At 44.2% G+C, this 12,706-nt stretch overlaps 1 protein-coding gene across 1 annotated transcript in view; it reads left to right on the top strand.

The window, feature by feature from the left end:
- The first annotated feature begins 3,309 nt into the window (after positions 1-3,309).
- Positions 3,310-12,706, top strand: part of znrf1 (zinc and ring finger 1) — a 61,014-nt gene continuing 51,617 nt past the window's right edge. Inside the window, exon 1 of the mRNA XM_084363754.1 lies at positions 3,310-4,458. Within this exon, the coding sequence (XP_084219880.1) occupies positions 4,065-4,458 (394 nt within the window). The 5' untranslated portion in view covers positions 3,310-4,064. The remainder of the gene's footprint in view (positions 4,459-12,706) is intronic.

Genomic DNA, 12,706 nt, shown 5'->3' with positions numbered 1-12,706 from the left:
GTTCTGTCCAGGTCCATGAGACCACGATGTGGCAGCTTATTAGACGGCACCAAAGACATTCCAGCCCTCCTGTTACACTGAAGAAGTAATACTCCGCTCCCCCACAGAGTGTCAGCAGAGCATCCCGTCAGCTCAGCGGGGACAGACTGTGGACAAATATCTGAGACTTAATCAGGTGAAATAGGAAGATTTTTTGTGTCTGCTTCGTTAGACCTGTAAACGCTGTTGTCACAACTTTCAGTCATCCGCCAAACTGATCCAGCACGTGTGTATCAATACAAAAAGGTTTTGAGTTAAATGCATACTATCTACAGTGATTGGATTGAGTAACATTACATTACAGGACAATGGTGTATGGGTTTCAGTAAAATCAGTGGATGACATGGTGTAGATTATAAATCCTTTACAATGTAATAGCAATTTATTTATTTTTTTTAAAGTCTCCTTTGTTTTTTTGTTCCACTCTTATTTCTGCATTAATCGTTGTTTTGTATGGATGTCTTAAAGGTCGTGAAGACAGATTTACAAGGCTCAGTTTATGTCATCTGTCTGGATGTATGTTATGCATCTGCTACTGCTACAGAGGACACTGAGGTCATGTCCTGTGAGTATGGAGGGTTTGGCATGAAGTCCAGGTTAGATTTGACCGTTATACACAGATACCACTGATAGTTGTACACTCACATTTAGACTAAAAATGTTTCCTGTTCTGCTTAAATTAAGTTATCTCCACCAGAATGACAAGAAGGCTCTGGGCAACATTAAACCACAATGTAGGGAGATTAAATTAACAGAATAATTACAGTTAAATAAATACATAAAATGTGAACGTTTGTGATTGTTCTTTTGAATTTTTTGAGTTTTGTTGGTCACTAATCAACATTAAAAAAAAGGGTTTATAAACTGTAACCAAGAAAACTTAAAACCTGGTTTAATGAATGTAAATGATCTATTAATGTGCTACAGGTCAGTTACAAACAGCAGCATCTTCCTGGTTTAACAGGTTGTGAAAATCTCTCTGGTGGTGTAACAATAAGTTATAAATATTGTTAGCCATTAATCAAGTGTGGCTTCTTGCTCTCTTATAAGTGGACACATCAGCATTTATAAATGTTAATTTTTTTTAATTATTAGACTTTGTTCCTGATTCTCCACAGGTTTTTCTGGATGTGTCCTGATGTACGATGAAGGAAGATGTATTAAACCTGGCCAGTTGTTCTGCTTATTAATGTCTTATAGTGGCTCCATAAAGCATTTGTAAGCATAATTATTTACCACCTATTAATAAAGCATTAAATAACTGATAATCACCCGATATAGGGTGACCTATTAGAAAGTGTTACCAAAATGTCTTCTGCTGGGCGAATACCACCTCATGACCTCAGCATTTAATTCATATTATTCAATATCTTTCATTTAAGATGCTCATATTTACATGTCATGAAAGACAAAGTTTATCTCCCTTTACTTGCTACTAAAAAAAGACAACCTAGGAACGTTACAGCTTACCCACGTTATTGATTCAAGGATTCTGTCTTTGTCACTGGTTGATTTCAGAGTGTGTTGAGTCTTCAGAGCTCCTGTTCATCCTCTGATAGTGGCAGAAAGCACTCACATAAAACCACTAGATGACAGAGTTGCCTTACAGCCCTGTAGGCTGATATATTTTCTTCCTGTGGTCTTATATTTATATCAAAACCATTTAGATTGATTGTGTGTATGGTTTATGTTTGCAGCCGTGTGTGTGTGTGTGTTCGCATGCCTGAGGAGCAGAGAGGGGACCATTTATAGGCCTGCTGTCATTATAGCAGGATAAATTAACACCTATTGCAGTGCGTACTTCACCACGGCTTCCCTTATTGGGTAGCAGGGATAAGAAGACTGTAGTATTAGACTGACTGTGTGTTAGTGTGAAGAAACAAGGAGCCAGACAGAATAAAACCAGCCTAATCACACACACACACACACACACGCAGGATTAGACCAAATAATCCCGAACTAAACATGTGAGCCAGTAAGCCCAATAATTTAGCATATGGTGGAAAAATCTGTGCATAACTTGGTAATGACAACAATATGCTGGTTAAAGGCCCAATGTGTGTGTGTGTTGGGAGAAGAGCAGCATCATGGGTAATGGAATCGACAAGGTGGCTCTATTTCAACATAAAGAAACTCAAGAGAGGTGCCAAACCTTCAAATGTCTTATGTGTAGTTCCGTGTAATACTAAAGAATATTATGACGTGTGATTAAAGGGTAAGTTCGGACAAGTCCAGAAGCGTGTATATGACGTCTCTCAAATCAGTTTGGGATCTCAGTGCTTTTGGAGACTTGGATTGCACTGGATGAGCAGTTTGGAGCCATTTGTGTTTTTTCTCTCGGCCGTTTTTATTCATTTATTTTTAACATTTAAAATTTTACATAAAAAAACCAAAACAAGTCCCCATTTATTTCAGTTGTTTTAGAAGAATGCTTCAACACTGTTTTGCTGTGTAGCTCCAGAAATGTTTTGTGGACTAAGAAACTTGGTCCAAGTTTCCAGTCGCATGAGGGTGAGTAGATCATGACTGAATTTTCATTTTTGGTTAAACTGTTCCTTTAATGGTTATAGCACACAAGCATTTTGGGAAGAAAAGAAAATGACTGGACTTGTAAGTGTCACATTTGGCCATAATGCTCACTTCTAGTTTTAAGATAGTCCTGAGATTTCTGCATGTAGTCTTTGCTGTTAAAGGGGCATTATGTAGTTTGGGAGAAGAAATTCAGAATTCAGAATTCTGATATTTACAATGTCACTGAGGTAATAGGCTAATACAAACTCAGAAATATTTATTTTTCCATAAGTGAATAAACAAGCTGTTCTCAGAGGAAAATAAGGTCCCCAACACTGTTTAGAGCTAGAAAGGTGGCAGGGTCCGCCACATATAAACAAAGCAAAACAGTATGAAAGCGTGTTGTCCTTTAAGGTCAGTTTGTTTATTCAGTCCTGAAAACAAAGAGAGTTTGTTTATTTGGTTTGTTTAGAAATCAGTTACTTAAGATCTTTACCTTCTGATTAAAATTTCTTCCCCAAAACTACAAAGTGCACCTTTAATCCCCAATTACGGTCAAAACTACAAAACCCAGTTTAGCTGTCACAGTGAGTGGACTACCTGAGGTCAACAGCCACACATCTTAGTGTCCTATAAATGCTCCGCGATCCACAATTTCAAACCCTTTTTCCTCTGATTAGGGATTAAAACAAAGTGTGCGTGTCTTCTCCAGCACTGTCTCCTGTCCTGTCTGTGTTTATGATCCGAGCTTGCGCACTGAGCGCCTCCATTGTCTGGCCAGCAGCAGCAGCAGCAGCAGCGGCGGCGGCGGCGGCAGCAGCGGCGGAGCGGAGAGAAGCGGAGAGAAGCGGAGCGCCGATCGGAGCGCAGGGGAGCGGCTTCACTGTGACCCTCGTCTGCGGGACGACAGCGACAGCTGGCTGGAGAGCACCGGAGCGGACGGACGGCGACGTCATTTCTTTTGGTCAAAGACAGATCGTCGGGTTTTTTTTTTTGGCGGTCAGACAGACAGCAACAGTTGTCACGATGTCTGAGATCAGATGAGGCGAGAGCAGCGGAGTGAATATTGCGGCGCTGCTGTGATCGGGGCCGGGCTGGATAAACGTGTTGCTGCCGCGTCCCGCCTGCAATGATCCAGCCGTGTTAATCACCTGGGACAGCGAGGGGAGCGTGCGGTGCATCTGTTTGTCACTCGGGGCTTTCGGCGTCGTTCAGCTCGTCAGCCATCCCCACGGCTGTGTCGAGGTTTTGTCTGCGGGTGAGCTGAATCCAGACGTCAGGGCGGGCTCATGTTCCGCTCAGCAGGGAAACGGGCTGTTGCGTCTGCAGAGAGTCAGAGCTGACGAGCCTGCTGAGACACACGGACAGACAGGCAGGCAGGCAGGCCGAGAGACAGACAGGAGCGAGGGGAGGGGGGCGACAGCCTGTTTCGGCTCTCTCGACCCTCTGCGGATCGAGCCGAGCCCCCTCCTGTTTCCACCCAGAACCCCCACCCACCTGCCTCCCGCCTTTGGATGGGGGGAAAGCAGAGCACGGCGGGTCGGCCCCGAGGTGCTTTTCCCGGTGTCTCAACGGATGACAGCGCGGTGCCACCCTCGGCCCACTTCGGCCACTACCGGCCGAGCGGCACCATGGGCCTGCGGAGCCGCTCGGTGAGCTCCGTGGCCGGGATGGGCATCGAGCACAGTCCCGCCGTGCCCTTCGGCTTCTACACCCCAAGAGGGACGGACTCGGATCGAGCCGGAGGGGGGTCAGGGGGCACCACCGCCGCCCCCCACGGTACCGGCTACCAGGACACTGGGGGCGGAGGGCACCACACGGACGGGGTGCTCTATCTAGGGTCCCGGGGGTCGCTGGCTGACACCTTGCCCCTGCACATCGCACCCCGCTGGTTCAGCGCGCACAGCGGTAAGGGCGGTCTGCTCTGCACAAACACACACACACACACACACACACACACATTAATCAGGCAAAATGTGGGTGATGCTGGAGGATTAATCATCAGAGAAAACCACACACATGCATTTCCCTGCACACCTACAAGCACGCACACCTTGTTTACCTGCAGGTAGGAATGACACCAATGCAGTGTCATTAAATTTCACTGGTATGAAGGGAAGTTCAGGCCTGCCCGAAGATGCTGTCAGTGAGAGAAACACATTCAAAGTACAGCAGACGGCAGATTAAGGTTTAAGAAATGAGATGGTGGCTGGTTCTCACCCGGTGTTGGCCGAGGTGGGGCAGGGGACAGACATCAGCTTTTTAACTCTGGACACCTGACAGGAAATTGTTTGAAGCTGATGATATTAAATTCTCCAGCTTCAGTTTGAAGAAAATCTTAAAACGACCATCTTCAATTTGGTCAAACAGTCACATGAGAGTGCACTTAATAGGTCATTTTATCAATTGAGGAAAAAATGCTCCATCTATGAGTGTGTGAGTGTGTGTGTGTGTGCGTGCGTGTGTGTGCATGCTTGGGAAATTAGATTTGGTGAACATAACATTGCAGGGTGTGCTCCGTCTTGACTGTCACCGCTGCACCGTCTGCATAGGTCATTCCTTGTTGTGTGAAATGACACTAATAAGCCTGTTGCCAAATCTGGCTGAGTCAATTAGCCCGGCGATTAGAGATGAGGAAGGGAGGGAGGAGAGACAGGGGAAGGAAGGAGGAAAAGAGTCGGAGGAAGGTGAGGCAGGGAAGGAAGGAAGGAAGGGGAAAAATTGGAAGGGAGGGAGGGGAGAGAACGGTTGAGGGGGTTTGTTCATGCTTATCATCGGCTTACCACCCGCTCCACAATATGTTTTGCTGTGTGACTGAACCTGTCAGGCCGTCAGCTACACACACACACACCTCCACCTGTAGACACGCAAACACACATATGTGTAGGCAACACACAAACAAATCCTTAACCACATGGTCACAGCTGGTTCCCTTCCAACTGCACATACAGAAACACACAAACACTCAGTAATAGTCCTCGAGGAAGATTATACACACACTCCGTCTCTCTCGCACGCACACACACACACACACGCACACACACACAGGCTCAGCCAGGTCCCTAGGCTCTCATTACCAAAGCCCTGACCGGCTCACAGCAGGAGAATAGCAAGTTGGACGTCAACATCTCAGCTGTTTTTCCCAGCCTACATTGCCTAGCGACTCTGATGTACTTTCATATTAGTGGGAGGAGATAACAGAGTTGAGGGCAGGGGCGGGGGAGCGAGAGGAGGAACGAGACGGAGGAAAGTGCACGTCTTCAGGTAATATTAAATATAAAGAACACACAAGTACGTTCCTGACCAAATCACCTTGTTGGACTCAAAGGAGCACTGGAGCAAAGTCAAGGACATTTTTGGGTCAACTGGGTGTGGTCAGCAGCTAGCTTGTTGTGGCTCAGAAGGTGAGGCTAGCACCAGCCACAGTAATGGAAGTCATAGCAGCAACAATCAACAAAGCCATAAACTAGAATGGCTCCCTGTTGAGCGCATACCTCCACTAAGGCCCACTTTCAAAGATTCATGCGTTATTCCCTGGGAAATGAATGAAAATGTCAAAAAATCTCACAATGTTAAAGATAGTGAGAAAAAATCCTGGATCCGTCGCCTTTATTTGGATCCGCACCAGAAGTTAATGGGGTCTGCTCTGCTCTTGATGGAGATCCATTTGGTAGTTTTTGTGTTATCCTGCTGACAAACCAACCAACCAACAAATGAGGTAACGACACATTTTAACGTTCAAAACCAGGGTGAATACCAGTGCTGGCGAGAGATCCTGCACACACCAGCCTCAGGCAAGATCGCATATAAAAGATAGACAGCCCATCAAGATGAGTGACAAGTGCTGGGGCGAGAACTGGACCTTCAAGGGCAGGACTGACAATACTCTTGTTGTCAGATGAGAGAAGTTGCAGCTTCAATCTGTTATTCTTTTACTCAGAGTTGGAATATGTGTGCAGTCAAGGGTGGTGGAGGCAGATAAGCTTACAATATACAGTGTTAAGTATCTGATGAAGGTCGCTCTGACCAAAATGTCACATCTTTTAATTCTATCATAAAAGATTGGTTGCTCTTATTGGGAGTTCTTGCCACTTTTCATCCATCTAGACTGTCCGACTGTTCCGCCTGACCTTTTATTCCCCTTCTAACTCCAGTAGAAATGTTCCTCCCACAGTGGTCCTCTGGTGGTGAATGAGATTTTTCTGGAAACTCTCGCTGCCTCAGGATCCTTACAGAACAACAATAGCACTATGTTAAAAAATCCAGGGTCCTCATTTATTTTAGTGAGACCACTGCGTTGGAACCGTGGGGTGCTGCTGCAAGTGGCTCTAGCAAGAAAATACATTTAGTCTTTCAAAAAACAGTTCATCCTGCACAAAGCATTGTCATTGGGGAACGCATTGTGTTGGCCGATAAGTATTGTATACATATTAGGTAGAGTAGCTAGTAGCAAATGGGACTGACCTGAAAGCTTTGGCCGTTCAGGCAAAGTCCACGTATCGACGTCCAAATCCATTTTTGTGTGAGCACCAATGTGATCCTGCGAGCACAACAGTTCAACATTCACTTCCTTGTGAAGTCGACTAGGAGGCAGGGATGGCATGATGTCTCTCCTCCTGTCCATGGGTTAGAGGAAAGTGAAGCCGACGAGAATGTGCCACAAACACAGGAAAGAAAAGGAAAATGATTCCAGCTGTTCCGACTTGCGAAAGTGTAATGTGAGTGTAATGGTACGTGTTTGCATCCCAAACAGCTGGCTACGAGACAATCTGCTCAGTACAAAACTTTGGGACACTGGTATGAACCAAATTTCTGTCCAGTTAGCTAAATTTGCTTTAATGATAGGTGTATGTCTTAGTATGAGGGGAACATAAGCTTTAAGGTGCAATTTCCACCTGCAAAGCTTGGATAGTTGGTCAGTTGTTGTCCGTTATCTAAACCATGCTTGTAACGTTAGCGACGTTAACCAACTTGTCTTGGTATGAAAAATGAACAACCATAGCTGGCAGAGCCATCTGTGTCGTTCCAATGTACCAGTACCAGTAAGATGCAGCAACACGAGACTAAGAGTGGTGGTTTGGACAAAAATCAAGTTTCAACATCTTTCTTTCTCTCAGCTCCATGTTGATGTGTCAAAGCAAATAGACTTGCTCATGCTCATCAGGAGCAATACATCACTTCCCATCCAATATTACCATGTTCAGACATTCACACACACTCACACACTGATGGAACAGCCATCGGGAAGCACTTGGAGGTTCAGTATCCTGCCCAAGGATATTTCGACATGCAGCCAGGAGATCTGGGGGTTGAATGACCCACCGATTAGCTTACAGTTTATAGCACCTGGTATTCCCAGGCTGCATTCCATCCCAGTACTAACCAGGCCAGGTCCTGCTGAGCTCCTGAGATTAGGCATGTTCAGGGTGGAGTGGCCCATAAGCTAATAATCAAAAACAAACATATTTGAATATGGCGACTGGTATAACATGTTGAGAGTACTCGATAAATCAGAAATGTTCAGTGCTGTAAGCTCCAATGCCAAAGTTCCTGTGTTTTGGGGAATTGAGTGGGGGTTAGAATAATTCCCCTGGAACTTAATTTAAACCCTTGGAACTGTAGTGGAAATGCAAAGTTCTCCAAAGGTTTCTGAGAAAAGTTTCTGTGGTGAAAAGGCAGCTATTGTTCAACTGAAGCAGGGAATTTACCTGGGAACACATTCTGTAGAACAGTCGCTGACTGCTAGTACAATTAACAGTTACATGAATATGAGCAATAACTTATATAAATGGATGGATTTGGTCCATCTTCAGTTATTGTGGTCATTTAAAAAAAAACAAAAATCAAAACTGTAACAGGGACCGTGACCTGTAGTTTTCCCAGTAAACACATCAACCTCTACCGCAGTCCCCTTCTGACTGGCCGGCTACTGCTCTTCTGGGGTTATACTTCTTCTCCGGAGTAGCTTTCACTCCAGATTGTCTCTGGGCCAGAGAAAGCAGACAGGCAGGATGTCAGGCCACCCCTGACAAGCAGCCCAGAGGCGAATGTCGCCTGATCAGACCGAGCTAGAAAGCTGTTCAAGCTTGATGCAAATGGAGGGGCAGCCCTCCCTGCAGACACTCTGCCTGCCCGTTCTATGCATACAGCTGGCCGTGCGCTCACCACCGCCAGCAACACAGACACATCAGTGCACATGTATAAATACTCACTACGGTGTATGCCACTTGTGAATGGTAAACGCAAGTAAGTTGACCCTCCTCATAACTCAAGTTGTTCTTGTGCAACATAGGAAAATCCTGTTTTACCTACTCACATCCCTAATCACCAATGATGAACTCCACGTGAAGATAAGCCCAGGATTTGCTTCGCCACCAGATGCAAATGTTTTCTTCTTTGCTCGCATAGAATGGAAGTGAACAGGAAGTGTATATACACCACTGTTAATTTTACATGTGTGACCATGCCCTGACAGAGAAAGTTCTTAAATGACCGTACCACTAGTTGTGCATGGTTAAGGAATCACATTAATGTGAAGTGCTACACACCCATTCGGTCTGTAGATCATATATCGCATTTTCTGTTCTTTCACACTGCCATTTCAAAGAGTTAAAGAAGTCTACCTGCACAGATTTGCCAGTTCCTTGAGATGGATCATTTATCACAGTCATCATGTTCAGTTTGATTTTTGCTACGTGGTAATAGCAAAACATACCTAACAACAGTCCCTCTTAAATTAGACTAGATTAAATAGGCTTTTTGTACTGTTGTCTTATCTTTTTTAGCGTACCCTTTCCTTTGGATCTGACTGGAATGCATCTGAAGAAGATACAAGATACAAACTACGGTTGTAGCCAAATGATCCAGGCAAAAAAACTGACCTGTTATCCAAAAGTACAAGTTGCTCCTCTTCTCTGAAGCATCTGTTGAGTCAGACTGCACTTACTGATCTAGATAGAGATTTTAACTGAAAATATAGTCCGGACAAATACATATAATATGCTACTTATGAATGTGCCTGTAGACATAAATTGACTCCACAAAAAAGAGTGATACATTTTTTTTGTCCTGATTGCTGCTGTATTTCATCCATCACCATTTACTGTCACTGTAGCCAGACATGAGGGACCGGAGGGATTTTTTCATGGTTCAGCCTCGGGTTTTTAAAAGTTACTCCCAAGCATGCAGTTGACAGAACAAAAGGTAGGAGTTCTGGTCATTAATTTGATGGCCTATTAAAGAAATTGGTGTGAGGCTGCAGATGCATTAATAGTTTTTAATTGCTTTTGTTCAATATTCCAGCCCCGGCTGTGCATAAAGCCATACAATGTCGCTAGCTAGAAGGCTACAAAACTCAAATGAAATCCAGTGGGTGTACTTAAAGGAATAGTTCACTCGAGAACGAAATTCAGTCATTATCGACTCACCCTCATGCTGATGAGAAGTCCGGTGTAGTTTTTTATTCCTCACAGTGCAGCTGGAGACCCGCGGGGGTACCCTCCTGCAGCAAAAATCCATATAACGGGCGTAAATGGCGTCTGAGACAAAAAGGTCCATAAAACTACACAAAAACTTTGTAATATTCCTCCATACTGCTCGTCCGTTGCAATCCAAGTGACTTGAAGTGGCGACATCCAGAGTTTACTCGAAACGACGTCATTTAGTACATTTTTATAGCCTAAACAGTCACTATACTATATTTGCCTGGAGGCACACTCCTGTGTGCACGCGAGTCTCCCTCACACCCATACTGCAGCGGACGAGCAGTATGGAGGAATATTACAACGTTTTTGTGTAGCCCTATTAGCTGTTTACCTTGTTTATCTGTTCATCTTTAGTTTGAAGAGACAATTAGCTCATTTTAGTTCAGTAAAAGAGACAAACTTGGATTCAGATTCGTGCCAGGAACACGGCCTCTGATTGATCAATAAGTCAGGTTAACACAAGGAATCATGGGATTGACAGTTGGCTAATGACTGTTTCCCACGCGGAAAAATTGATAAATGTTGCAATTTCCTTGATTGACTTGTTTCTTTAACCACTGCATAGCACATCATGTAGTATTCAAGCACTCAGTGTTAGGAAGAGGAACGATGGTTATCAGGGCTAAGCAGGCCTTTTGTGCCCTGGTGTCCACTAATAGGTTAATGAAGCCATGTGTTGGACAATCAGTGTAAAGATGAACGTCAGAATATGTTGATAGATACAAAACACGTGCATAACTCTCTGACAAAGGAGGGTCTATCCAGCTGCAGCATTCTTTCTGCTGCCATGCACAGGGACTATAATTGATCATTATCTTATAAGCAGCGCTCAGACACTCAGTTTGTAGTTCGAGAAGAAATCGTATTACTTACAGTAACAGTGTGTTCTCATAGGGTTTGTGAGACAAAGAGTTAAAGTCACATTCTGACCTCGACCTTTATATTCTTATATGAATGGGGTTGCTGTTGATAAGGACAAACTGTTGTTGACATAGTTACCCACACACAAACACACACACTTGCGCACACACGTGTCATTTTTAGATGGATTCTCAGAAGACACTCGTCTTTGCTGTACTGAAAACACTCCAGTCTGTCTGCGCTCTGTAAAATGGCTGTTAATCAGGCAGGCCACAGGTGCCTCTCCCCCCAGTTTGCCCTTGGGAGGTTGGTGTGTGTGTGGTAGTGTGTGTGTGTGTGTGTGTGTGAGTGTGTGTGTCTGTGTTTGTGAACGAGAGACAATGCGGGGTGGCTGGAGGGGGGGGACAAAGAAGAATCAAAATCATCGTCACAAGGGACAACAGATTGTCTCTTTAAAATTCAAGACAAAGGCCAATGGTAATGCAGAAGAGAGGAAGAGAGCGAGAGTGTATGTGTGTGTGTTTGTGTGTGTGTGGATGAACCCATTCAGATGTTAAGAGATGCGTTTACTAGGCTAATGTTAATCATGACACACACCAGTAAGAGCCTTGCAATTGCATTTGTAATGTAGCCTTATGCAGTCTTGCCTTGAGATTGTCTCCTCTCATGCACACATACTGTCCAGAAACACACACACACAGACACACACACACACACACACACACACACACACACACACACACACACACACACACACACACACACAGAGCATCAGCAGTCAAGTTGCTTCATCCCCCCATCCATCCTTGGACCGATGCAGGTAGAGGTCAAAGAATTAACTGGCTGTTGCTTGATTCAGGAACATGAATGGGTTTGAGGGTTCAGCTTTCATTCATGTTTTTAGAACGGCTTTATTTTGGGACCCGTCTCCATCTCCGTCTCACTGTACCTCTGCTGACAGAACATATGGCTGCTCGCATCTGTGTGCATCATACGTCAGAGGTAGAATTGTAGTCTAATTCACTGTTACAGTATGTCTGTGATTCAGTAGTAAGCACTCAGCATTCAGGTTTGTTAATTGCATTTATTTTTGTCAATATGTAAAACTTGAATGTGGTCATTTAGTTTACAATTGCTGAGAAGGTAATTGTTGGTGGATGGAATAATGATGCAGACAGTGGAGAAGTTTCCTAATAGAGCATTACTTACTGGCATAATCAGTATGCCACTCTTGTTTTATTGACAGATACTACCTCTCATTGACATATACCAATTCTTACTAACATATGCCCCTGTAGCTTGCGGGCAGTTGCCGCTATGCACCTAAGAGTGTTCTAGTGACAGGCGCCGTCGACTGGCAGGAACTGTGTAACATTGGTAGTTTACACCATGATGGTACTCTGGAATTAAACAACAAGTACCCGTCACTAAAGAAAGATATTCTTATGAGTTAGCTAAGCAAGCAGGTCTAGGCATGGCTATATATATATAACCCTGAGGATGGATTGTATGTGCGTATGCTAGTATAACAGCAGTGGCATTCATACAGAAACACCACTGACTCCACTAAAACAAGAGTGGCAGACATTTTCAGTATTGGCTCCTGAACAAAAATGAAACCGATATTGTAAAACATTCTTTTATGTCTTCTCATTGAAATAACATTTTTATGATCTACAGTACATAAGTATAATTATGTATTTAGTTGCGTCTTATAGTCCCCTTGACAAAAAAAAGGTGTAGTCATCTTAAGCTGGCAGACACTATGCGTTGTAATTGGCCTTCCTGCACGGCTACGACCTGTAGCTTCT

Source organism: Pagrus pagrus (genome assembly GCF_965226575.1).
Source record: "Pagrus pagrus genome assembly, chromosome: 10".
Taxonomy (NCBI): domain Eukaryota; kingdom Metazoa; phylum Chordata; class Actinopteri; order Spariformes; family Sparidae; genus Pagrus; species Pagrus pagrus.
Note: the sequence above shows the minus strand (reverse complement) of the source record. Positions and strands in the feature narration are given on the sequence as shown.